Below are 27152 nucleotides of genomic sequence, written 5' to 3'. Positions count from 1 at the left end.
TTCCGCTGTCCGCTGCAGGTCTATGAATTATTCTCCAAGCCTTTGCCAATTTGTTTATACGAATTAAAACTCTGATAGATTTATGATGGTGTGGCAGTGCACACCATGGTGGCAGGCGGGCCACTGAAATAAAAGGAACACTGAGAAGTAAATTGGCCAACACCCAAGACAAAGTAAATCATGCTAGTTTAAGTACAGGGGCCGTTTCCTTGTTAGCAGACTCAATTATCCAGCAGGCACACAGTCCACTTTTTCTCAGTCAGCCACTCACGATTTTTATAAGGCAGGTTAAGTGTATCCCCACTGCTCTAACAGAGTTTTTAACCTTTAAGTTTTAATCTTATTAAAAGGTTAAATAATTTTGATTAATGTGCATTTATTATTCTATAATACATACATAAGAGATGCTGTAAATGTACTCTAGCAGCAGGCATTAACATTGTGCTGCTTTTATGCAGAACCTTCACTGTGGTGTGACCACTCATCTTTCAGAATACTGAGATCCTCCCAGTGCTGATGGCAGCCCTCTTTTGACACGATTGTTAAAGAAAAACTGAACTGCATTCATCTTCAGTAATTTAGTCTTTCACCCTGAACCCTGTTAGTTTCCCGTGTTGTGTGTAACCTTCTTCCCTGGATATGATAATGATGAGCTTTTTTGACCCTGAGTTTTACCCCCAGTACTTGCTTTAACAAATAAATCGAATTGTTTTGTTCCAAAATCACTTTGGCATTCAAAGTTGAAACTCCTATTTTGAATTAAAGTAAAAAAAAAAAAAGAAGAAGCATTTTCTTCAATAATCATTTTCCCAGTATCTATGTTTACCAAAAAACGCTTCCATTCAAGTTGTAATTTCCTAAAAACTTTGGAATAAAACCTTTTGATTCTGCAGTAGTCCTTTAACTACATGTTTACATTCTCAAATATTCTCAATATATTTAAAATATCAATCTCATTCTCCCACAGTCCACCGAATAGCAGTCGCTTTGATTCATCAGGCAACCTCAGCCCGGCCAGCTCCCAGCTCAGCTCTGAGCCTGAGGAGCGCCGAGATCCAGAGACCCGCCACCCCAGTGCCCTGCGTCCCTTTCTCAGTAGCCAAAAGTCTACCTGGGATGAGGAAGAAGAGGAGGAGGAAAAGGTTGAGAAAGAGCAGCATCCACTATCAGAGCCTGGTTCCAATAAAGATTTGAAGGACTCTTCGGCCATCCTGCCCAAACCAATCTTGGACAACTGTGATAACAAGACTAAGACTAAAATCTGGTAAGAAAAAAATATACATCTAGCTTTTTAGCTTTACATTTAACATTTAGAATTAGATTTAAAAAGTGCAATATGTAAAATATTTACTGTATTGATTCCAAAAATGACCAAAACATGTCAACAGATATTAAGGCAACATGCTAAGCTGAACTACTCTGTTTTCTGTCAACAATGTTTACAGCCAGTATTTTCTCTTTTGAAATTTCCGTTCCGGGATAGAATGTCTATTGATGCTGTTCTCAACCTGGCAACCTCTGTGAGCTTCGAGTCTGGGGAGAAAGGGACGGTGTCCAGTATCTGTCCAATATTTTAAATGTAGATTGCAGTTACTATTTTAAATGCTAGCTGTCAGTATTACATATTTGCCTTTTAACATTTAGATTTAGATTCATTATTTAGATTTAACATTTAACATTTTATGTTTAACATTTACCATTTAGATACGGCCCAATGGTGTATTGGATTGATTAGATGAGATGAACATAAAACATTACGAGCCTTCTGTTTGTGTCCTCTTGACTTTAGTCATTTGCATGCGTGCAAAAAAAAAACGGCGAGGTTCACCTAGTGGCTACAGGACACACCGCAAAAGGTTTTTTGTTGGAATACATGGAGGACAGATTTTTTACCCCATAACTTCCATTGGAAGCGTGCTATAAACCTCATCTTCATTAAGGTAGTAAAGACTTGAAAAAATGTCTTATCTTTGACCTTAAGATTGAGAGGAATGATTCAATTTTGTCATGTCTGTCATATTTCTGAAACTTTCCCTTTTTATCCTGTTGATCTTTTTTTCTTTATCTTTTCTCAGTTTCTTTGAAGATGGCCCTCCACCGTGCTCTCCATCCAAAGTTCGCTGGCTGAAAGCATACAACAAAGTGAGAGTACAGCTCCTTGAGGTAGAAGACTCACTCCTTCTGCACACACCAACAAGTTTCTTTGTCTGCTTCTCTTTCTTAAACAGTCATACACACAGACACATGCATATATCATTGAGCGCACAAGGAAATCAAATCAGTAAAATCCCATACCTACACATACAAATTCAAATACACAGGCACGTGAACATTGCTGTTTCTTTCTCTCTCCTCTGTCATGCAATGCTTCTTCCTCTACCCTTTTCCCCCAATGGGTTGGTTGAGTTTCAAGTCAAGCCCCAGCAATTTGCACCAATGTTGTGCACACATCAAGCAGATAGTAAAGAACTAGTAGTGATGATGCCCAATTGTGGCGTTGTTTCACATCTCCACGCGTCTTCTCACGTTGCCTGTGTCTTGGCTTGAACACACTACAAGAGTACAGTGATGGTCAACTAGCACGTACTTCTACGCCTGCGTGAGAGGAAAAAACACTCCATGTTAGCAGGTGCTAGTAATCTATTCATAATTCAAAAGGGGAACATATATAAACTGTTGCTAGGTATACATACAACAAAACATTGTTTGCCTGAATCTGAAAGCAGCAGTGCACAGCCTTCTCCCAGGCTGTCATTTATTCCCTTCGCAAAAGAATTCTCCCTGCGATGGGAAAGCGGAGGAACCAAGCGGGCTGCGGCAGCCTGCTAGTTAGTTTGCTAGCTTGCTCATTTTACCTGATATGCTTTCATTCTACAATGGTTATAGAAAATGAGCTTTTTTTTTATTCCATGGTGTTGTTGTTGTTTCTTTTGCAAGTCCAAACATAATTTGCTATATTACAACTACAAATGAGACCAAGCTGCAACTTATATTGCAGACAATCAGCATTTATGTAACTGGCGCAAGTCTCTTTTGGATTGTACCACAGAAATAAAACTACGGGGAAGTGCCAGTTTAGCGATGGTTGTAAGGGTATTGTAGTCTCTTGCAAAAAGTGAGAAACATCTATAAACTGTTAAGAATCTCCAGCAAATAACAGCCATCATCAAGTCCTGCCAAGTATCTGGCAGCTCCAGCCCCAGCCCCAGCACCTCCTTCACATTGGCTAGGCGAAACACACACAGCAGCTCTGCATCTCCCGTAAGTGAGTAACTGTGTCCTTGGACCAAAGCCAACACTTGGAGCGAAGGTGCTCCTGGTCCTCCACACAGTGACACCAGTCCTATAATGCGGAAATTGGGGATTTGTATAAGACTTTGTTTTCGGACTCAGACAACTGACACTTTTGTTTTTGTGTTATAGGTCTTAAACTTAATTCATAATGGTCATAAAAAGGTCTTACACGTCTTACATTTGTCTTAGTAAAACCTGTAGACACCCTGCTGCAATATGACAAGAGTGTGTGTTGTTGTTGCTACTAACTTAGTGACCAGCCTGCTGGCTAGTTAGCTAACATGCTTGCTTGGGGGCTAAGTTTGCAGTCTAGTGCATACATCAGTGCAGTGGGAGAGAGGAAGAGAGGTCTAGTACTTATATAACATTTTATAATGTAGGCTATTATTTTATTAGTTTATTTTGTAATATGCGGGTATTTAGATCTTTAAAAAATATATGTTTATGTTGAGATAAACATAACTACACAAATAGTTTTGTATCCTGTTGTACGTTTGTCCTCTTATGGACATAATGTGCAAAATAGTTTGAACTTGTGTTTTTTTTATTTTTAGAAGGAAAATTCAAAGATCATTTTTGGCCAGTTTTGACAGCTCTATGTTTATTGGATTGGTCACATGAGAAGAAGATGTAACATTTATTTTACGAGCACTATTTTGCCTGAACTGAATACTCAACTACATGGATTACGCTCAGCGACAGCTCCTAAACCGATTCAACATGGTGAATAGTACTGTGTAAGAACAGCTCAAGTGTTAAGTACATTGCGTTTGACGACATTCATTCCTTGGAGGCTTTTTCTAAACCAACCGTACTGTAACTGCTGCATGCATAACTTTCTCCCTTACTAAAATTTTGACCTAGTCCTAATCATATCTTACTTAACAAAATTGTAATAATTGGTTTTGTTTTGACCAATTAAGCAATGAGTCCATTAGTACACACACACTTACACACACCACTATAAGCCTATGATTACATGCTGTTTGAGTACCAAATCTGTTTACCCCTCCTGTATCCTTCTCTTTTCTATCACTTTGCTGTTTACTCCAATTACCTTAGAGTCTAGAACTGTCTCCTTTGTTTCGTTGAAATCCAAGACCACATTTTCCACAATCTCAGTTCATTTTTATTTAAAATTAGAATCTGTTGACTTGATGGCTTTTAGACATCTTTTTTTTTCTTTAAGCAAAAGTGCTAAACATTGGTCCAGATGACAATAAACAGAAAGCAAACTACACACACCGAAGAAGGCACAGTGGACTTTCTCTACTATCCCTCCTTGCAACCAAATGACACCAAAACAGAAATACAGGAAGGCACAACAAAAACACAACAGCAAGAACTATGTCTGCAGCTCACAAACAAGAAACACAGAAACAGACACAGACAAACACACAAACAACCATGAGGCATTGGCAGGGAGACCGGCATAAGACAATAGGGACCAAACACACTCACAGATAGAAGCAAGAGGGCTGTAGCACAAATCTACAGCATGGATTTCAAGGATTCAGCAATGTAGAGCCAAGTTTCCAAAGTATTTCCTGGTGCTCCATTTATGCAAACCGTGGTGAGCCAATGTTTAAGACATCCAGAAAGGAAAGGATCCATGTACAAACAGACAAGTCATGAGTTGGTTTCCAACAGGTTGCAATCATGGCACGTTTTTGACTTTTAGAGAGCTGAAGAGCTGACAGATCATTCAGAATCAAAACATTGACAGTCACAGGTACGGTATTATCAAACAGTGCAGATATTTTGGATGCAGTTTTGTTTCAGAACTGAACGAGACATCTCATTTGTTTCTCAGGGTAGAAGAAAACAGATAAAGCACTGAGAGGAATTAAATCTCTAGATAGGCTGACGGTAGTGAGATTGCAGACTTGAAAACACGGACTGACAAATGAGGCAACCTTAATTTAGTTGGGCTAGCAGGAAAAGTGTGTTCAAGGCCCTGTGTCAACAAGCACCCGCCTTACTGAAGCCCTGATGTTCAATGGCTCACCCTGTAATCTGACCTGCCTGGGGAACCAAGAATTTTCCTACAGGGATTAATAAAATGTTAAATTATTTATGACTCAGCTCCCAAGAAAGACACTCTGATTGATAAACCAATACACCTGGTGGGATGTCTGTCATCAATCCCATCCTTATTTTTAAACTATCCTTCTCAGTACACAGAACATGAGAGGAGTAGTTGCTCTGTAATGAGATGCATTTTCCAGGTGATGGGTGAAGAGCACAGTAATGATGATGGCATTTGCCAATTAACCATGCAGGGATGGTCTGAGGGCAGATGCTATTAAGTTGCAAGATGGGAAGTGTAGGATTGTCAGGGTATCCCTGTTTCTGCTAAATCAATTTTGACTTTTTAAAGACTCCCTATCCCCCAATTTGGAATCACTTAAGTGTTGGTTATAGGTGCTATAAATAAACGTTGCTTGCTTGCTTAGTACACCTATTAATTATGTCCCTTGTCTTTTTGTTGAGCTAACTCAAGTTCTCATATATCCTCTATTCTTGAGTGCTCAATTGTAAATAACAGTCTTGTATTTCAGTTCTTTAAAGGAGAATTCCGGTCATATTCAACACGTAGCTCTGTTGTTTGGAAATTTGGAGTGCTGTCAGTAGAGAGAAAAATTAAAAACAATAGGCACTGACTACACTGAGTTATCAACATGCTAGCATTAGCACCCAACAGGCTTAAACAGGGCAAGTTTTAAACATGTTTTTAGCCTCCAAACATGTTCAAAATGTCATTAAAAGTACCTACCCATGTGCAGTGATTCCTTCCGAGTGAACACAGTGAATCTGACTGCTGTAGATGTGAAAGTAATGCATGAAAGTTGTGCTAATTCAGCTCTGTTTGTTTCCTACACACCCAAACAACGTAAAACTTGGTCAAGTCTGAAATCCATCCGACTAACAGTCTGAGAGATATGCAGGTAACACACAGACAGACAGCAATTTATGGATAAAAAAAATTACAATTAACTGTTTCAATTACATACATATCTGATGTTTTAGTTAAAAACAGCATTCTGGAAGGTTTTCAGCAGATTTATTCTGGACAAAACTAATTAAAGCAAGATTAACGGTAGAGGCTTTAATTTTAATATGCAGATCTGACAACAGGTCTGATAAGTGCAGTATTTTCTAATGTTAGACCACCACCTATGGACAGGTCATGATGCTTCCTCTGCCGATGCTTCTGGCCATTTCAGCAACGATCTGAGAGAATAATTAGTTCATGGAGTCCTGAGCTGATTATTGACAATTGAGCTTTTCTTAAAATCCACCTTTGATCTTATTCAGAGAGGAAGGCACGGCAGATCACTCCCCTTTCATGACCAATTAGACAAGTGTTCCGCTGGTTGATGCTCATTAGGCTGTACTCTCAGGAGTGCAGTTTGGCGTGGGTGCGTGCCTGTTAGCATACTGTACCTTTTTCAGTTTAGTGATCAAGTGCATCTTATCAAAGTTATGATTTAATGTGATGGCAAGAAAAAGGTTGTGTTTGATGTGGGAGAGCAGCCATGATCAGTGATCAGAGAGAAGATGTGACCAGAGCAACAAAGGACTTAACTGTTGCTTCAACAACATTTCAATAACTGTAATTCATTGTGAAGTCATTTTCAATGTAACTACACATTTAAATATGGTCATTGGTCATGGTTACCCTAGCAGTGCTTAATTATAAAAGAAAAGTTACTTTCAACTGCACTAAGCTCTGATCACTCCTTCACTCTTTATTTCAAAAAATCAAATCGATGGTATTTTAGGTGTGGTATATTAGCGCATGAAAAATTACCCAGGCTATTGTGTTACCCCTTTGAGCACAGAAATCGCACACTGCATTCATTTTTTACTGTATAAAATTTCTACATAGAGGCAGTTGCTTTTGTTTGGCTAATCTCAAAATGTAAAAGATTTTGCTGAGATGAACATTAGATTATATATTTCAGCTCCTTTTTTGAACTGTAAACAAGAAGAGCATTCCTATCAGTGTTTACACTTTAAGATACTATATATTGAATATCTAAAAAGCTTCTCTTTTATCTAAAAAGCAAGGCCCCTGAAGCCTAAAATGTGATATATCATTTTTTTACACTTGCAATAAATGCAGTAAACCTTAATTTTAAACACAGACCAAACTTACTGCATTGTTAGTCAAAAACTCTGCAGTACGGTTACATGAAAACCATCCGTATCACTATCAATCTGACCTTCACTGTACGGTTGTAATCACTGTCACTTGTGCACTTTTGACTGTCACTCATTCAAAGTCGTTGTTGATAGCTAACTTTTCCAGACATACAGCAGATTTCTTTCAGAATTGTAAATGTTGTTCTGTCTATCTGTCTGGGAGTCACTTATCCTGGTGAGTGTCACAGTCTCCAGTCTTTATTGAGATACACTCAGCATTAGTAAATACAATGCTATTTATAAATTCACTGTCTGAAAAGGTAGAACAACTTTAAAAAGTGCCATGGTTGTTGGAATTTAGGGAAAGAAGGGAGAGGATAGATCCAAGTTTTCAACTTGTCAGAAATCCTCCCCATTATGACAAAAATAGTTTTTTTGTCTCTGTAGCAAGTATCGTACCATGGCAACGATGTCCCATTGCTATGGAAACACAACCTTATACCATGTCCTTATCATATCTGTTTATGATTAAGGTACCTTCACTGCAGCTGGAGGTAGGTGTCTGTGCTCACACTGAAATAGGACATACTGTAGTACCTGTCATAAAACATGCTTAAGCTATTGTTAGTTTGACTTTACAAACCACACTGCAGCTCAAACTGTATAATGTTATTGTTTTTTAAGTGTGAAAGCTCTCTCTGTTCATTTCATCCATGCCTGTTTGTTAGCAACATATTGCTGAAATGTCAATTGGATTTTGTTCGTTGAATAGAAAAGTTGATCTGGGAATGACCTTGCCATCAGTTGATTAGTGTTTTTTATCATGCATGATTCATGGTCTTTTCAAGGTTTTGGTCTGAAAATCTCCCTTTTATAGATGTGGTAGTTGTACATTTTATACATTTTTCTGTGTTGTTGGGGTGTAAATGTTTTTGTTACATAGCACATAGCATCAGTGGCTTCTCAACAGTAAACTAGAAAAATCCCATCTCATTTTATCTAATCAGATTATTTGTCTTGTGTATCTAGTTGACTGATCTAGGCAAACACATTTTAGCACTGAAGGACTTTCTGTAAATGCCTTGCTAAAGGGAAGTACAGGGGGTGAATGAATGATGAATGAATGATGAATGAATGATGAATGAATGATGCATTCCCTGCCCTAAGCAACCACTCTTGGTAGTACAATAGGACAATTGTCTGCCTGAGGAAGATCTTGTAGATTGAACCGTAGCCTTTATGTAAAAGAGATATAAATAATTTATTTGGAGCCAAACAGTGTCCTTTGTTCCTAAGAGATAGGACAACTGTCATTAGGTGTTAAATGAAAACAACAAACTGGTTATTTAGATGACCCAATGTCTCAATCCTCTTTCTGAATCTGAAGCACACTCAGACACCAACAACAACAGAAATGAAAAACAGTAGGAAAAACTGCAGTGGAGTGTAACAGATTAATAACTAAAAAGTTGTTTTACCCAAGTCATGGCAAACAAGACTGATGTCATCATTAGCCCTGAACAACAACATAAGATAAAGCAGTAGTTTGGACTACGGAGACTCACTATACTCAAGACAGCCACATTGTCATCTCCAGTTCTCTCTAAATAAACAATCAATATTTTATATATATTTGTATTACATTGTCCGTAGCTTCTTCTCTCAACAAAGTATTGTGGTGCATGCATAAGGAAGCATTAGTTTAAGTATGTTCATAATTCAAGAGCAGTGAAATTTCTTCTGATTTTAAAATGTGTCGGGATTTTAAAACGCATAATCTCAGCATTTCTTGGTGCTTTGGAGCCTCTATCAACAGCACTAAAATCAGCTTTTAATGCTAACAATATACATGAGGAGGGTCTAGAGTGATGTTTTTTCAAGCCATTGCAATTAAAACTTGGGGCGTTTTTAAACCAACACAGTAGTTAGTTTGCTCTGCTCTAAATCAGTGGATAAGTCAGTAAACTCAAAGCATTTACTTCTTGTTTTAGTTTTTTTCCCCACCACACAAACAGATACATGCAGACCAAAATACACCACAAAAAAAGAGGGAAAACATTTACTCTACTCAGTGGTTAGATGTGTCCGGAACAGGAACAAGACAGTAAACAAGAAGAAGGTCCTGAAGAAGGTCCTATCTGCCGGAATATCAAATACTTTGTTGCCAGTCCAAATCAGTTCTGCATGTTGTTCTCCGGACACAACCGTGGATTTAGCTCATCTAACCATTTAGCTCAAATTTGCAAAGTACGGCTTGTAATCGGGTCAACTGTCAAATCTCGTTCACACCAGAATTCGTTTGTGACCAGATTGAAATCAAAAGGGTCTCAATGGAGAAATGTTCATCCTTCAAGTCTATTAACACACAGAGGGTCCTATCTGGCACCCGGCGCAGCTCGGCGCAAAGCCTGACGCAAGTGTCTTTGCTATTTTAAGACCGTCCAGCACCCACGTCATTTAAATAGCAAATGCACCTGTGCAGCAGGCTGGTCTTACAGGGAGGTGTGTTCAAGTGAATCCTCCTATTTTCCGCCGTCAAACTACCAAAAATGGATTTGGACATGCCCTAAATGCACGTGCACTGTGCGCTTGACGCCATGCGATTAGATCGTTAAAATAGGGCCCTTAAAGTCTTCCCAAAACTTGATCCTCTTTTCTCTCTGACACATTCTACATTCTAATGTAGGTTTGCAGTAAGCTTAAATGCAACATAAGATCCGAATTCATAGACAGGGGCACCTATTTAAAATAAAACTAGAAAACGGAATGACCAGAGAAATGGAGATATGAATATAACTTGTCGATTTGATTTAGTCTACAATTTAATTTCCATGTTAAAAAATAAGCTTCTTTGCCTTAAAAAAGGACCTAGATTCGGACATTTCTGGAACAATTTAATGCCCATAGTCATTGACATGAATATTGCCACTGCAGAGGGCACAGGGAAAGACAGGGAAGGGGTGGAGGAAAGGTGAAGGGAGGCATGAAAATCTAAGACAGTCTATTATCACGTCCCAGTGCGTGGGATTTCTGCTTTGGAATTAACAAATGCTGATACAATGCAGGTTGTCCCTGTACTGTAAACACCTTGACAGTAGACTTCATTTAGCGCTCATAGCCAGAGCCCGTTTACTATATGTTTGCACTTGTTTGCCTCATGCTGGTAAAATAAGGAACTGCAACCTAATTTCAGTGCTTAAGTTGTACATAGACAGCTCTAGCGGTTCACATACGCATTGTTTGATTTGCAAGATCTCGCAAATGAAAATAAAGATATCGCAAAACAAAGTCAAGATCTTGCAAAAGTGTTTGTCCCCAGTACATTTTTCTTTTTTTTTCTTTAGCAACACACTTAACCAGGATATAGTATCTGGAAATAGGATTGATCTAACCATACCATAACCATAAATATGGCAGTACAGAAAATGGTAATATCATCATTTTTGTAATGGTTTTAAATCAGAATATGAATGCTTAATTGAACCCCATCAGGAAAAAATGCAGTTCTTTATAGTCATATTTAAGGTTAAAAAAATAAGAAAGAAGAAGAAAAAAGATATATACAAGGTTGTCCTGCTCAGTTTTAAGTCAATGACAAACTTCAAAGTCCTTAGGTTCCAAGACTTGTTGAGTACAATACTGTGTATACAACTCATCCAATGTCTTTGAAAATAGTTCAAAGTATCTAACACACACACACACACAAACACACACACACACACACACACACACACACACACACACATGCACATTAACACATGCAACCAAAGAAAGGTTGCAAAAGATGAGATTGTTGCATAGACCAGGCAGACATCAAAACAAGCAACAGAGGACAGGAGGGGCAGTCAGGGAGGATTGTGGGGAGGAAGATGAGAAGACGAAGAGTAGAAAGAAACAGACAGAACAGCTGGAGAACATGAAGAGCAGGAGGAGACGCTGTGACTCACAAGAGTCCCCATTTCCTCATGGGGTTATAGTTATAGTCACAATACAGACTCAGTTTCAAAAGTAGTCTCACAACCTCAGTACAAAACACACACACACACACACAAAATAAACTTTAAACCTTAACATTATTATGATGAATCAATCAAAACTCCAGATATCACTTTAACCATCTATGTACAGTACATATACTCCATTATCGATGGATTGACGTTTTATGTAATACACATCTCATTTGTGCTTTCCCCCATTATAAACAGCTGTTTCCATCCTGTAATTACACATCTAACACATGTTAAAAACTGTAACTGTAATTAAACTAGAAGGATATAATAATAGTACATCTTGTATCCAGTGTAAAGAAGGGTTTAAACAAATATGTAGACCATAATGTGCAGTAGATAATATTCATATTAAAGGAGAATTCCAGTTGATTTCAACATGTAGCTCTGTATTTTTTTTAATCTGTAGTGCTCTCAGTAGCAAGAAAGATGAAAACAATCGGTGCACTGTACACCGAGTCATCTTCCTGCTAGATTTTGCACCCAACATGCTTAAACAGGCTTAAGGCTTAAGTTTCTAGCATGTTTTTAGCCTCTATACATGCTCAAAATGTCCTTATCAGTGCCTAGCCATGTGCAGTTATTCCTTCCAAGTGAACACAGTGAATGTGACTGCAGTAGATGTGACAGAAAGGCATAAAAGTTATGTCATTTGACTAGTGTGGACTTCACCGGAAAACATGAAAAATGAACAGAAGTCTGTGCACTGGCTGAATTAAAACAACTTTTATGCCTTTCTGTCACATCTACTGCAATCAAATCCGCTGTGTTCACTTGGAAGGAATAACTGCACATGGCTAGACACTGTTAATGACATTTTGAGCATGTTTTCAGGCTAAAAACATATTTAAAACTTGCCCTGTTTGAGCCTGTTGGGTGCTAACTCCAGCAGGAGGATAACTCGGTGTAGACTGCACCGATTCTTTTCACTCCGAATAAAAAAAAAAACAGAGCTACATGTTGAAATCGAATTGGAATTCTCCTTTAAATACTTAAGAAAATGATCAATTCTCAGAGAATTTTATACCTCAGTATTTGAAAAATCCTCACTACGACATAGTTTCCTTTTGATTTTTTTTTTTAACCTTTTGTTAAATAGTATCTGTACATATTTGGAGTTCTTGTAGTTTTAATAACTTGCCTGAGGAAATACATCTAACCACAGACCAACATGAAAAACCTTGCTTGGTGACAGCCTATAGCAAACAAATACACACGTCCTTTTTTCTCCTTATCCCTGTTTTTTTTTTTCACAATCAAATCATCTGTTTGCCTGTATAGCAAAAATGTTCAAAGAACAACAGCTCTGAGTATGTAGTCGGCTGTACATTACATAATAAACTTAGTTTATGCACCACATGTAGCAGTGAGCGATGAACAAAGAGAGATGTGAAATTGAGTGAGATCAAAAGAACCAGAGAAAACAGCACAAATCTAAAATGAAAAATAGGAGGTTGCATGGAACAAGGTGGAGCAGAGTGATAACTCATTATCAACAGAGAGGACATGCAGAGATAATTGCATACGGAGGGAGCGGACCACCTCCCTGCTCCCTGTCCAGGGGTTCATATAAAGTTGCATAAGAAAGATACCGGGTGAGAAAAAAAAAGTAATTAAATTAAATAAACAGTAAAATTGTGTTTCCCAAATGTCCAATACGTTTACATTTAAGGATAATAAACCTACAACGGAATCTGTTCCAAATCAGAAAGGAACTAAAGGACTTTGAGGAAATAAATAACCCGCTGCTTTGAGTTGAGGATGGGGTTCGTGTCATATTATAGATGGTTACAGATGGTTTATTAGTTCATGAATATTCTGTGATTGCAGTGATTCGTAAACGAAGCACACCCAGCAGGTCTTGCAGCTTCACTGCATTCTGATCTACGGAGGCTGTCATTGGCGGAGAAAGAGTTATCTCAGTCACTCAGATGTGAAAGGTTGAATTTCAAAACATCAACAATAAGGTGGGAGAGAACCTTTGAATTTGAACGTGCTGTAAAGAAAATTCTAATTACGGAATCTGTTTTGGTGAAAAAATTCTGCCGTTTGCTCTCATCTTTTGAAGAAAGAAAGAAAGGAAACTTTATTATTCATCACATTTAATCCTACAGTACAATTTAGTGAAATTCAATCCGTGCACTTTACCCATCTTAAGCGCTGGGAGCAATGGACAGCTACACACAGTGTCTGGGGAAGAACTTGGAAATCTGGGGCTTGAGGAATCCCTACTATGTCTCAGTAGTTTTTCAGAAAGTACCACTCACATAATATTACACTCTCTAGCTTTCCACCCTTCTCTATTTCTACGTTTATCTAAATTCTTAGAATTAAGACTGTTGTTCTGCGGGTTTAAATGTTTGGCTGCAGACTTGAAAAGATAACAGGCGGCTGCTTATTTAGAGATTCAGACTTTTTAATCTCCTAAAAGGTGTCATGTTTAATCCTAAAAACACATGTGATTATTAGCTTTCATTAGACAGATAAATATCAAGAAATTTACTATAAAGATTGAGAAATTGGCTCAAAACTAATTTGGTCTTACTTCATGTTCATGTTTCAGGTTCCTGCTTTGATTATTGGATAAAGTACTGAGCACTGAAGTGATGGAATGAAAAGAGAAAGCAACATGAAAGGAAAAAAGCAAAACAGAAAAGGAAAGAGTAGGATGGCTAAATGGATAGAAAAAAGGGGAGGGGAGTATTGGTTTGGATCTTCCAGTGATGCTGACAACATCTAGCATACTAATGACACCGCCCCTCTGAGGGATCTGAGCTCTAACATTGCTGGGTGACATTGGCTGAAAGTCACCATGGAAATCAGGCCTGTGGGCGGTGTGTGTCTTTATTTATGCCCTCCAGGACGCCGACGTAAAATCAGATGTTTGTCTGCATGCTGCCTCTGAGCCGACTGTCAGCCCTGTGTTTACCCCAGTGACTGAACCTGGATTTAGATAAACACACATCCTCACACGCTCACACATACACCTCTCCATATATTATTCAGCCTGTTATTCAGTCTCTTCTCTCAGCTCGCTCAATCAGGTGTGTTTTTCAGGCTTTAGAAAACACAGGATGCAACCAGCAGAGGGGGAAAGAATGACAAAAAAGAGATGTGAAGCGGTGATAATGTCTTAGGAAGTAAAGTAAATTTCTCACAAAATTAAAACTAAGAAGGACAATTTTCTATATATATATATATTATAACATATCACATTGTAAGTGCTCCAGGGGATGAAATTAATTCCAGTCAACAGCAGGATGTCAGATTTATCCGTCTGCCAGCCGCTGTAGCAGATAACCATTAGTTTCTATTCAAAAAATGCCAGTTATGTATTCAGTATATGAGAGTGGTTGTTACATTTTGCAGTTCACAGTAAGTGCAGCTGGTGGTTGAAGGGTTTCTCTCCCACTAACAACCAGTTTGTGGGTGAGATGACTGTACTTTGGGATTTTACAGCTTTTTATACACAGTTTTGCACATTGCAAAAAGCACTATGGGAAAACTTTAACGCACATTCCAGTACATACAATTAAAGCCTGTCAGAGAATGTACAGCATTGAACCTTCTCCAGAAGTTATGAGGGCCTCGCCTCCATAGTGGATGAATGACAACAAAAAGAAAGGCTGTAATCTTAACACCTCTTTCTCATTAATCTTTTTTCAACCTGCACCAGAACGATTTTAACACCCAAAACATCCAAAAAGATTTTTTTTTTTCTGCAAAGTGTTTATTTTGTAACATCTTTTTTGCCTTGTAACATGACAGTGCTTTCTTTAAGTGGAATAGTTTGTACTATACTGTAATACATTTTAACGTCAATCATTTACGCGTTTGGCAGCAGTTAAATCTGCTTTATGCTGAATTTGTCTTTAATCATGCTTTCCCATGACTCATAACAGCAGCATCACATTGATTATTAGTAAAATGAGCTTCGTCTTCAAGGCTGATTGCCTTGTCATGGGCCGAAGGCTGCGTAGCCACCGGGCTTAGCTTTGATGTTCTGTTGTGCTAATAGCTTTTTAATGAGCTGTAAGTCACATCCACATCCAGTTGCTCCAAAGCATGTTGTGCCTAAGCCAAAACAAAGGGTATATAGAAAGTAGAATACATTATCATAATTTTGACATGAGTCACATTGTTGGTTATGTGATTTCAAAGATGAACAATCACAGGCATTACATTTACTGTATTTAAGCCAATATATTTATATATCATTTCAGCTAACTGACGTCCTTTCAAAGCTTATAAGTAGTTGGTTTAGCACTTCACTACAAATACATGATACATCATGTATGCATTAGACAGGCCATTTTTTAACCCTCGTAATGTCCTCCTGAATGCCATACACCTTATGTCCTCTGGGGTCAAAATGACCCCACCTGGTTTGACTGTTATTTAAAGTATACAGTATACATTGTCAATCAATTCTGTATTACACCTTTCGTCTTACTTCAGTTCAACCACTGCACATTTTTCCCTTTGTTTTGGAGTTAGAGCCAATAGACCTTACATAAAAGTATACCCTGTTTTTGAGTGCAAAATAACATGAAACTATGAATTACTTTGACCTAATATTATTTTGACTATTTGACTTATCACAGAATGGAATGTCAATGTTTAGTGAGGATGCTATTTTTGAGTCATTTGAATTTTTTTAATAACAGTCCATAGAGTCCATTTACCTAATTCTGTTTTAAGCCTTTAATAACAACTTCATTCAAACACATAAACACCATTTTGTTAAATTTGTTTTGAAATTTAAGGCCAATTAAATTCCTGGGAGGAATGAAAGACCAGATCAATGTTTTGTCCTTTTTTATTTTGTTTAGGAATATGGGGGCAATTTTGGGGCATTTTTAGGCCTTTATTGACATGACAGCTGAAAACAGGAAAGAGGAGAGAGGGGGGGGAATGACATGCAGCAAAGGGCCACAGAACGTAGTCAAACCCGGGCCCGCTGCGTCGAGGAGTAAACATCTATATGTGGCTGCCCGCCCTACCAACTGAGCTATCTGGGTGCAAATGTTTCCTCCTTTGACTGGAGATAATCTTCTATCTTAGCTGGGTCGGTCCTCTTCCTCACTGATTCTTTCTCATCAGTTGATTCTTCATCTTCAACGTAATAGATGCAGTAATCCACTTCTGACACTTCCACTATTTCTATTACAGCTTTAGATTCTACCTCAACCGTTGATTCTTCATCTTTATCATAATTAATGCACTGCTGCAAATCTGATACTTCTTCTATATCAGCTTAAGGTTCTACCTAATTATCAAGTTAATCCGTTTCCTTCAATTCATACTCATCTTCCATTTCTGCAGCAGGCAATGTGGGGGCTTCTTCAGAGGACAAAGTAGTGTGCGGTCTGTATGCTGGATCAATCACCTCCTTATTATTTTCCCCCTCTTCGGACCCTGAACCCTCTTCATCAGTTGATTGATCCTCCTCATTATGTTCAGCAATGTCCTCCTCGTCTGTCTTGACTTTCATATTAACAAATATCTCGCTGGCCTCCTGTGCAGTATAGAGCTTCTGCCTCCTCATTGTGCTCCCTGTCTGCTTCAAATTATTCACCTGATATGTTATATGATCTGGACAGACACAGGGATATAAACTGCAGCTACACTTGTTTGGCAGAGGTACATGTATACACTTTGGGTTCAAGGAAACTTGGATGTTTTTACCTTACGTAGATAGACTACCGGTAAGCTATTTTATAATGTGATAAGATAGAAAAAAAATATTAATATAAGCTCTCATGCACTTCTGTATAGCTTGAATTTGAAAATGGTCAGTGAAAATATTAAGTACAGTTAAGCAGTAAAAACTGCAAAGCAAAACGTTATAGTCCTTAAAATATCTTCTGCATTGAGGGCATGTGCATACTGTACTGTAGCTGAGTAGCATGTGTTTGCTTGTCGGAGTGCGTGAGAGGTGGAAATATGTGAGAAAGACACAAAGCTAGGTGTGGAAGAGAGAGAGAGAGAGAGAGAGAGAGAAAAGAGTGAGGGCGCAATATGTGGTGTGTCCGCCTGCTGTGCAACAAGCTGCGATCAGTGAAGCTAATGCGAAGAGGAGGGCAGAAGGAAAAGCCTGGAAGGAATAAAGATCAATCAGGAAATGTGAGGATGTGAAATAGAGAGAGGCAAGAAGAAGAATGAGATGGAATGAGAGAGAGAGAGAGAAAGAGTGAAGAGAGGAGGAGACTGTTTAGTGTGTACAGGCTGAGTGGGGAAGTGAAATAGACCGCTGTTAAGCGACTCAGTGAGCGCTGTGATCAAGACAGAGAGGAGAACAGGAAATACAGGGAAAGTGACAGAGTGTGCTTTGATTGACACACCCATCATCATAAAAGAAAAGAAGAACCTGGCCATTTTTCTTCCTTTTTGATTAATGTATAATTCACTGATATCTTCTGATTTGAGAAAATCACTCTATGAGAGGGGGTGAATTGGTTTTCCCAACTCATTATCTCAAAGCTTTTTGTTTTACATATCTTTAAAAAATGACGTAACGAGGTGCAATCAATGCTGTAAATGTTCTTTGTGGGATTGTGGACGCTCGGTTGGCGGATGCTTGGATTGTTCTGTCAAACTAGGCTCCGATTCTTGTTTTAACATCTTGGCTCAGCTTCTTTCTCTGTGAGGTAGGTTTTCTGTTATCACTTGAGAAGGAATCAGAATCAGAAAGTGCATGGCAGAAATTTATTGCAGATATATTGTTGTAAGTAAACTGTTAAAAGATGAAGAGATTTGAGGAATGTCTAGGGGTTGGAGTTGATAAAGATATAAATCATATGTAATAAATCAGTGAATTTTCTTCATGCAAGTAGCGCTTATGTGCTTATTGACCCCTTGGGATCTTAGAAGACCCCTCCAGATGAACCTCTTATCTTTATGGTGTAAAATCTGAATGTGGTGTGTGATCACAAGTGTTAGATTAAGTGCTAAAAAGAAACACATTTCCTCTATCCTCTTTCCTCACATTGCACTGTCACATTATAAACTAACTAAAGCTACTAAAACAAAATCAGTCATTGTGCACTTTTCTCTCCCTCTTCTCCTCGAGCTTCCCTTGATTGAAGGGGTCAGTGCAAATCTAAAACGCCAGATGTAAGCAAAGGAATGTGCCTGGGCATTAATGTAGGTGTAAAGGTTGTTGGAGGAAAAGTGTATCAGGAATGACATGGGAAAGAAATAAAAGAGGGAAACATGCCGGGAAGGAAGGTTCTTTGGTCTTTCTCACATTTTTTGTTTGTTTTTATGTTACACGTTTCATTTTACAAAGACATTAAAAGCAGAAGAAAAAAAAATTAAAGAACTACTGTAATAAATGAAATCTTTAAACTCAACTTTTTATCAAAAACCCATATATTTGTGGTTGTGTTTTTAGTTTTTTTTTTAAGCAACTCCAACAGAAGCCTACAATAGTTACATCCAGAAAGGGTCATCGTATGAAACGTTTGCATATAAAGAACATTAAACAAGGTTAAGTGCTGTTTTGGTTTGGGCCAACAGTCTTGTGTAGTTTTTAGCCAGTTATTCAGACGAATTAGCAAAGGAAAATTGCTTCATACACTGTTTCATTTAACTGAGTGTCCACTTGTTCATTACATTATTATCATTTGTAGAAAATATGTGTGTTATATTGATGACATTTTAATTTCTACAAGCGGATGACCCTCTATTGTCTGTAAAACCGTGTTACGTGTAATGTGATCATTTCTTGCATGCCTGTTGTTTTTCCTGGGAAGGACCTATGAGACATTTTCAGGGAATTGACATAAGTCGTTTGAATGTTTCTCTATTTTGCTGTATCAATCAAGGATGGCAGCAAAACCAGAATATACCTATGTTTCGAAATGTAATAAAAACCCATGACGTCGTCGAAGACCAGATTGCAGATTGTCTGCAAATAAGCATTTTTGTCACGCTGCAAAAAAACAAAAACAATTTGACCTCTTTACATTTAGCCTATTCCTCTGAATGACAGATGATAAAAAATTATCTCCAGCATGCACGCTAACGCTGAATGGTTTGTGGCCATGCATGTGGAGGTGCCGACATTTTGAAACTACAGTGGTTTAGATGCTGTCAATTAAGCAGCATGTGTGTGAACTGCAGGGCAGGCCGAGGGTTGTAGAGGAAGCATTGACATTTATATGTGCAAATGAGTGGACCTTTGTTAAATTCAGCATTAAAGTTTATGCAAGGGGTTAATACATAGACTGTATAAGTGAAGCCAAAAAACCTTGATCGTCCCCTGGTGGCTGTTTGCAGTATAGGTCATTGATCCCGGCCCTCTTTGTTAGCGGATGGGAAATTACAAGTGCAAATCAAAGAAATTATTCCCAAACATTCCGGTGGTTAATGGTAAATTAACTAAATTAATGGTTCCGGCCATTTAGGTAGCTTTTATCACGCTAATGTGTGTTTAAGTGTTAATTTTTTTGATAATTTTCTTTTTTATAAGTTATTTGATGCTATAAAAACGTGGTGAAACGTCGCGATTGACAGCTGACAGTGATTTTGGTTTGAAGAATATACAGATTGAATTTTGAATTCAGATTAAAGGTTTAGGATTACATTTTTGACTTAAATAAGGTTTATACTGGCAATACGCTCCTAATTAAATCCAGTCAGGTATATGCTGGGGGGCGAATTTCAGTCTTCTTTGTTAAAGTGAAATGACTACACTTGAATTGTTGCATTTGACAAAGATACTGCAGCTGTATCTAATTATAACTAAAGTATCTCAGTAACAAGTTACTGCAAAGGAAGTAGTTTTGTGCACAACATTTACATGGAGTAGACTGCTTTGCTACTGAGAACGATTATCTGAAGATTATTCTTCACTGACTGCCTGCTTTTAAGCCAAAGGTGTACATGCGTCATTTTGAGGGGTTTAATTTGCTTGAATTTAAGTTTGTATGACATGGCTGCACTGTTTATATTAAAAGGCAGGGCAAAACACCAGTTGCCATTTCCTTCTCCTGATTGTAACTTAACTGTCACTTAATCTTTCTTCAAAAACTCTCTGACCGGGTGTGTCTTCTTTTCAAGCCATTCATGGTGCACTCATTCATGGTGCACTCAAGTGTACAAACAGAAGTTAGGTGAAGAATGAAAAAAAAGAGAATTTGAGGTAGACGTTCAAATCCTGCCTACTTTCTCACCTCCGCACACCTGGCCAACCCCTGTGTTAGTTTGTCATGTTTGTCAGATTGTCAGTTCCTGGAAGGTTACAAAGATTGTTGAATGCAGCCTATCCGAATTGTGATGTTCAAAACCTGTAGAAAAACCAACCACTGTTGTTATTTTTCTACTGAGGACAATATGTAATTGATACAACAGACTACAAAAGATTAAATTTTTATAGTGCAGCTTTAGGGTTGTTTGGCTTAAAGCAAAGAAAACTTACAAGTCATAAGTTTTTCAACTTTTATCAAAAGACAAAAAAGCCTAAGAAAACACTGTGTGAAACAGGTTCTAAACATTGACTTAGCAGCAGCTGAAGCTCCAGGCAGCATGCTCCACAACCATCAGTGTATCAGAGCCAGCTGAACTAAAAAAGCTTTTTGTTTAGAACAGAGGTTGTCTCTTGGATTGACAGGGACAACAAGCGACATCATTGTTTGGCATCTCTTAAATGGCTGAGAGAACGCTAAATCAATCAGCCTCAGGAAGGATTGTCATTCGCATTGGGTTACCGATGGCAGGTTGCCAGCTATGGGTCAGGGAACAGACTTACTCAAGGAAACGGGGAGGAAAGGAGTGAAAAGAAGGAGAGGGAGCAGGCCCGACTTATTTGATTTGCTCAGGAAAGTGATTACACCTTCCACTTCCCAACAAACCTCCTTGCCTGTCTGCATGTAAGCTGCAGGATGACGCTGACACACCTTGCCAGGGTGTTCCTCTTGGCTGCTTTTACAGCTTTAGTTGAGAGCCCATCAGAGCTTTTAAGTGCAATCACTTTACCTTGTGTAGCAATCTGTTTATGCTGCACACTCAATTTCCTTGCATTGCCAATTGCAAGGTGTGTGTGCGTGTGTGCGTGTGTGTTTGCGTGTATGTGTGTGTGTGTGAGCACATCTGTACGGGATCTAGAAATGACTGATGGAATTGGACGGAGGTGGAGTGGCGATGATAAATCAATTAGAGTGCGCAGGACATTTAGGCTAATTAAGGTGACAGCAGGGATGATGTCCCACTCAGCGATGACTCAGTCCTTGGTGTGGGTGTGTACGTGTGCACACATGTGTGTTCTCACTGGTTCCTACTCAGTGGGAGTAATGGTGCATTTTGCCTTTTCTCTGGCTGTTTTGATTAAGAAAATGGAAAAACACTAAGGTCCCTTTTGATTTTAATGTGTGATTGGAAACATTCTCCTTAAAACGAGCAACAGCATTGGTTGCTTAATTAAATGCCTTAAACTACCTAAACTACCTATGTTTGTGTTTCCTGTGATGTAGGACTTTTGTGTCTCAGAACTAAAGGTGGAAGTAGTGTGATGTTGTTATAGTATTCCGAAAGCTGTTAGGTAGAAGGTCTAGGTATATGGTTGGGTCAGGAAAGCAGGCAACTCTGAAACACACAACTGTTACAGTAGTAGCCAACTTTCTAAAGACAATGAATGTGGCTTGATGGCGCTGATGTCTCCCAACTTTAAGTAGTTGTTTTAGATCTTCCTCCAAACTAACCATGACATTTTTTTTGCTTATTCCTAACCAAGAGTTAACACTGGGTCCATTTTAAATAAATGCTGAATAGATTGAAAGCATTAAGTGTAGCACATTTTCAGTATTGCCCCCATTGTGAAATGACGAGGTGCTTTGACCTGTCGTAGAACCCTAACAGTACGAGTAACCACATTTATGTTGTGGGGTTGTCGCATGTTGTCCCATGAACCTGACCTTGCACATCTTAGACATAGCTCAAAAGTCTCCCCTCCACATAGCAGAGACATGGGGAAGCTAGCTCACACCACTAGTACTAGTCTAATTAGCCTGAATGACCATTCTTCTTTTAATGTTTTTTTTATTGTTTTATTTCTCTGTTCTTGTTTTTATCTTAACATGCGTCTACATAGGAGAATACTGTCAAAGAAGCCTAAATTAGCTGTAATTGCTTTGGTTTTTAATGCCACAGTTTTTTCCACTTTGATCGCACTCTTTTTTTGATATACTGTACATTCATTTATTAAGGTTTTAATCCCCAGTTGCACTTATTTTTGTTTCCATTTTTTTAGATAAAGTTAAATTTTTGGGAAGTTGGCCATGGTGTGGAACATGACCTAAGGACTATGAAGAAACATTCATTCAAGAACAATTGTTAAACATGGTCCTTAAGAATTTATGATCTGGAGATGGGAGCTTTCCTGCCTTTAATTTGAGTCACTCATTAAGAGAAGAAAAGCAATCTTACATCAAATCATGAACAATTTTACTTGCAAAACATATGGCTATTTTCCCCTAGTACCCACTCCATCTAGTTACTTTCTAAAATTACCCCGTCATTGCTATCTATTTTATACTCTTTCAGCTGTTATCACACTTTTCTTCTTGGCTCGTTCCCTTACTGTTTTTTTTCTCAGCCAGCTGCCCACTATTCTTCCAGCTGTCATTATTTTCTTCAGGATTCAAGCCCACTCTTAATAGTGGTATTTATTTTCTGTCAGGCACTCTTTGTTACAAACAGAATGGCATGCTTGTAACACACGTTCACAGTTTCAAGCTGCTTGTGAGCGTGTGCTTCTATCGACACTCACAAATCCTTCATTCAGCTGTAGTTATGTACTTCCCTGGTTCCATTGTGTGTTTTGTCCTATTATAACTGGCTAGATACATATTATATTTTATTGAGGCATCAGCTAGGAGTTTTTAGCTTTTTTCATAAATCAACAGTAAAAGCTAGTTTTAATATTCATCTATCTTCAATAGCCCATTTTATCATATTAGGGAAGTTGAACAGAAAATCTTTTGCAAATGTTGAACAAATTTTATTTGTGGAAATTGTTTTTCCTCCTCCAGTCATCAAACTATCCTTAGTTGTTTGACTTTATTGAAGATAAAAAGAAAAAAATAGCCTCTATTTGGCAAGCAGTATATAAATATAATTCTGACTGAAGTGTTTATTTTATTTATCAATGCCTCATCTTCATTCACTACGACAACTGAGATAAATGCATTCACGGTTGAAGGCCATGAGATGCGACTAAAAGCCCCAGACAGTGGTGTAAACGGCGCAATCTCCAAGGGTAGGCTACCATGAACAGCACAGGATAGGATCATAGAGACACAGCATATGAGATGAGATGACAGTAGTAGCCTTCGCGCACCATAACAACAACAAAAACGCTGGTGAATGTGCGCCATAACACATGAAAAAAACACACAAGGGCACTCCCTCCAGGATTTCGCTGCCTTTTTTTGTTGCAGCCCAAAATGCCGGATTTTGCGGGAGCTTTTGGAAAGAATTGCAATAAAAGTTACAATGTCTTTTGTATGTCTTTTGTATGTTTTGTACGTGGGTTTGCTGGGATTGTCGCGAGTAATGAAAATGCGATGGGCGTCCGCGGCTGTCAATCAATATCTTCCAGTCACGCGGGCCCCTGGTTGGTCCAGGCCCGTAACCAACCGCTTACCCGTCTTTCCAATAGTTACGCCTCTGGCCCCAGGAGAAATCCAAAAAGGGAACCTTGAGCTAAGACGTTTTTGTCAAACCACTATTTTCAAGGACAAAAATAAACCTTCAAACTCAATGTATCTTAATGCATTTAAATTTGCCTGTGAATAAATAGCACAAATGTCTAGACATTGGGTAGCACTGGTCCCATTGGTATACCCAAAGTAACAGTTTCCAGAGATTAAATGAAGCCAGGGCTAAATTCCTTCTTCAGAAATCTGAATCCTATTTGTTTTAAGTAAAAGGTTGGCTTTAGGATCCTAGTGGCCTGAGGGTAGAAGCACCTCCTGAGCCTCTCAGTGTTGGCCTGGTGTATCCAGCAACTTGATTGTATTTAAGCTTGTGTGCTGTTTTTATAATAAGCTTGCACATTATGTGGCTATTGTGTGCATAGATGTAGTGCTTGTAATGTTTATTACCACGTAGAGAGAGGCTTTTCTCATGGAGCCTTCTTTATGGGTGTTATGTGTTTTCCGTTGTAAAACCTCCTCTCTGCATCTATCCTGCATTACTATTGCATGTTGCTGTCTTTTTGTCATAAAAAAATATTAATTGCTGAGACCAAACCTTTTAACTGTTAAGTGAACCTGTTTGGTTATCGACTTGTTACCCTATGCAAGTTATCATGGACATGTACTGTATGTTGCCCCCTAATGCTGCTCTGTGATTGATAGTCTGAATGTAATATTGGAAAAGGGTTTGCCTGGATAGAGGAGAACATTTAAGACGCTGATCAATAAGTTTACACCCTTTGAAAAGCCTTTGAAAACGAGAGAAGCTTTTACAAGGCCCTTGGACCAGTCAGGAAGAAAGCCACTTACCAAGAAGGCATTGACTAAACTGATGAGCTCAGTCAGATTCAGTAAGTGCAGTGCTTATTCTGAATATAAATTCACCATTCAACATTTGTCTGTCTCATAAGCCAATCTGTGTCAATGCAGGTGAGATAAACAAAAGCAGCTGTCCATCTGACCCTGTCAAAGTGTCAACATATAGTTAATTGGTATCTCAGTGAGGACTATAAAAGAAAAGATTAAATGGCTTTCACATAGTGTAACAGCAGTTACCACTAAATGCAACAAGGTCAAGGTCAATTTGACATTGAGTCGTTGTTGAAGTGTAGAGAGATTTAGCAAAAATCTGGATTTTGAGGAAAGTGATTGATTGCTTTTGTTTTTCTTTCAACAGCATTGAGAAGTTGTTTGTTAGGAGGTAGATCACTACCAGTCCCACCTAAAGGAAATAATACTAAATTGTATGTTTTAATGAGTCGTTCCATGTCTTTGGGATAACGCATTATTATCCTCAACAGGAACACAACATTAGTCATATTACCTACATTTGTTTTTTTGACAAAATGCTCCGTGTAGCTGGACTCTGTATAGCTGAGGTGTCAGCAGAATGACATGTGTGTGCTGCTGCAAGAAGGTTTGGGGAGGAAGGCTATGTTTACAAATTCTGTCTTCTACTAATACGTAAAAATAGCTTCTATCGCCAAAAACGACAATCTTTGTCCAATTTTAACAAAGTATATTCACTACCTCAACTCAGTGATACCTTAACCTTGGGCGGCTGTGGCTCAGTGGTAGAGCGGGTGCTTGCCAATCAGAAGGTTGGTGGTTTGATCCCCGCCCCTGCACTCATTGTTGAAGTGTCCTTGGGCAAGACAATGAACCCCGAGTTTTCCCCGGTGCTGCGCATAGGAGTGTGAATGTTTATCTGATGAGCAGGTGGCAGCTTGTACGGCAGCCCCGGCCACAGTGTATGAGTGTGTGTGAATGGTGAATGTTTCCTGTAGATGTAAAAGCGCTTTGAGCAGTTGTTAAGACTGGAAAAGCGCTATATAAATACAGCAGATTTACATTTAACCCTTGATATCAATCAAATTGGTGTTGGCATGCTTTGATAAGATATCTTTTTGTTCTTTATTTTATCTTCTTTTTTACTTTATTTTTTTGTTTCTTTTACAAATAAATTTAAAACCACATGCGTCAAATAATTAACTACGAATGCACGTGGAAGTCATAGCAAGGTAATACTACTTTTACCCAAGAGTGGAGACACAGTAGTTGTATTCAAGTTTTTGAAAGCTGTTTCATACCATATTTCATTCATGTCATATTGGTTTTAATGGGAAATATAAGGTACTGATAGAGAACAATATCTTGTGGCTACATGTATTGACACATGCAGGAAAGAGGGCTGTAAATCTATCAAATCTGATATGTTTTCCCCCTTTTGGATCTTTCAGAAAAGCATAAACCAATCCGTTAACTTCCATAAATAACAAGGAGTAATTGACCTTAACCACATTTATTTTAGATGTGGACTTTCCACTGATTTAAACATGAACATTTCTAAGTTGTAAAAACAAGTTGAAGTCTCATTCTTCCACTTTTTCTGCTGTGACATGAATACATACCGTAGCATTATTCATCAGCGTGGAAGTGATAAATCTCCAAAGTAATCCTTGTCATTTGCTGGCACTGAAGCAGACACTTAAAAAATCTCCCCTTTCTTCTTGAGTTTGAGTTTCACCTTTGGGTCATGTCCAATGTGAAATGACTGAGAAAGAAAGCAAGAGAGGGTGGCCAACAAGAAGACATAAATAGTAAGAATAATGTGAAGGAGATGCAATGAGATGATACACTAAATAATATAAAGGAGCTATGTTTTTTAATGTCATGCAAATTGTAAGTTTTGATAATAAGAACTTTGAGCATGAATGGGTTGCACAAAGAAACAGAACAAGCATTGTATTTGTAGAGGTCTTGAAGCCTTGACATGGTTAAAAGACCCTTGCACCTTCCCAGAGCTTCCTCCCATCCTCTCTGCAGCTCACTAATCTGTAGGGCTGGATGGGGATGATGGGGTTCCTAACCTGCCATCAGCCAGCTGCTCTCCACCAGGCTCCAACCCCCCCCCCCCCCCAAAACAGTGGGAAGCAGTGGTGGGGATGCTGCCAGAAAAAACATCACCATAGATTTTCTGCCATAAGAAAAGGTTGAAGAAACG

At 38.5% G+C, this 27152-nt stretch overlaps 1 protein-coding gene across 5 annotated transcripts in view; it reads left to right on the top strand.

The window, feature by feature from the left end:
• LOC117945398 (protein unc-13 homolog B-like) overlaps positions 1 to 27152 on the top strand; it is a 156678-nt gene that overhangs the window by 63190 nt on the left and 66336 nt on the right. For all 5 annotated transcript variants that reach the window (XM_034872867.1, XM_034872864.1, XM_034872866.1 and 2 more), the window contains 2 exons: positions 968 to 1264; positions 2076 to 2163. In XM_034872867.1, the coding sequence (XP_034728758.1) occupies positions 968 to 1264; positions 2076 to 2163 (385 nt within the window). The remainder of the gene's footprint in view (positions 1 to 967; positions 1265 to 2075; positions 2164 to 27152) is intronic.

Source organism: Etheostoma cragini, chromosome 5 (genome assembly GCF_013103735.1).
Source record: "Etheostoma cragini isolate CJK2018 chromosome 5, CSU_Ecrag_1.0, whole genome shotgun sequence".
Taxonomy (NCBI): Eukaryota; Metazoa; Chordata; class Actinopteri; order Perciformes; family Percidae; genus Etheostoma; species Etheostoma cragini.
The sequence above is the reverse complement of the archived record's forward strand: the minus strand, read 5'-3'. Positions and strand labels throughout refer to the sequence as shown.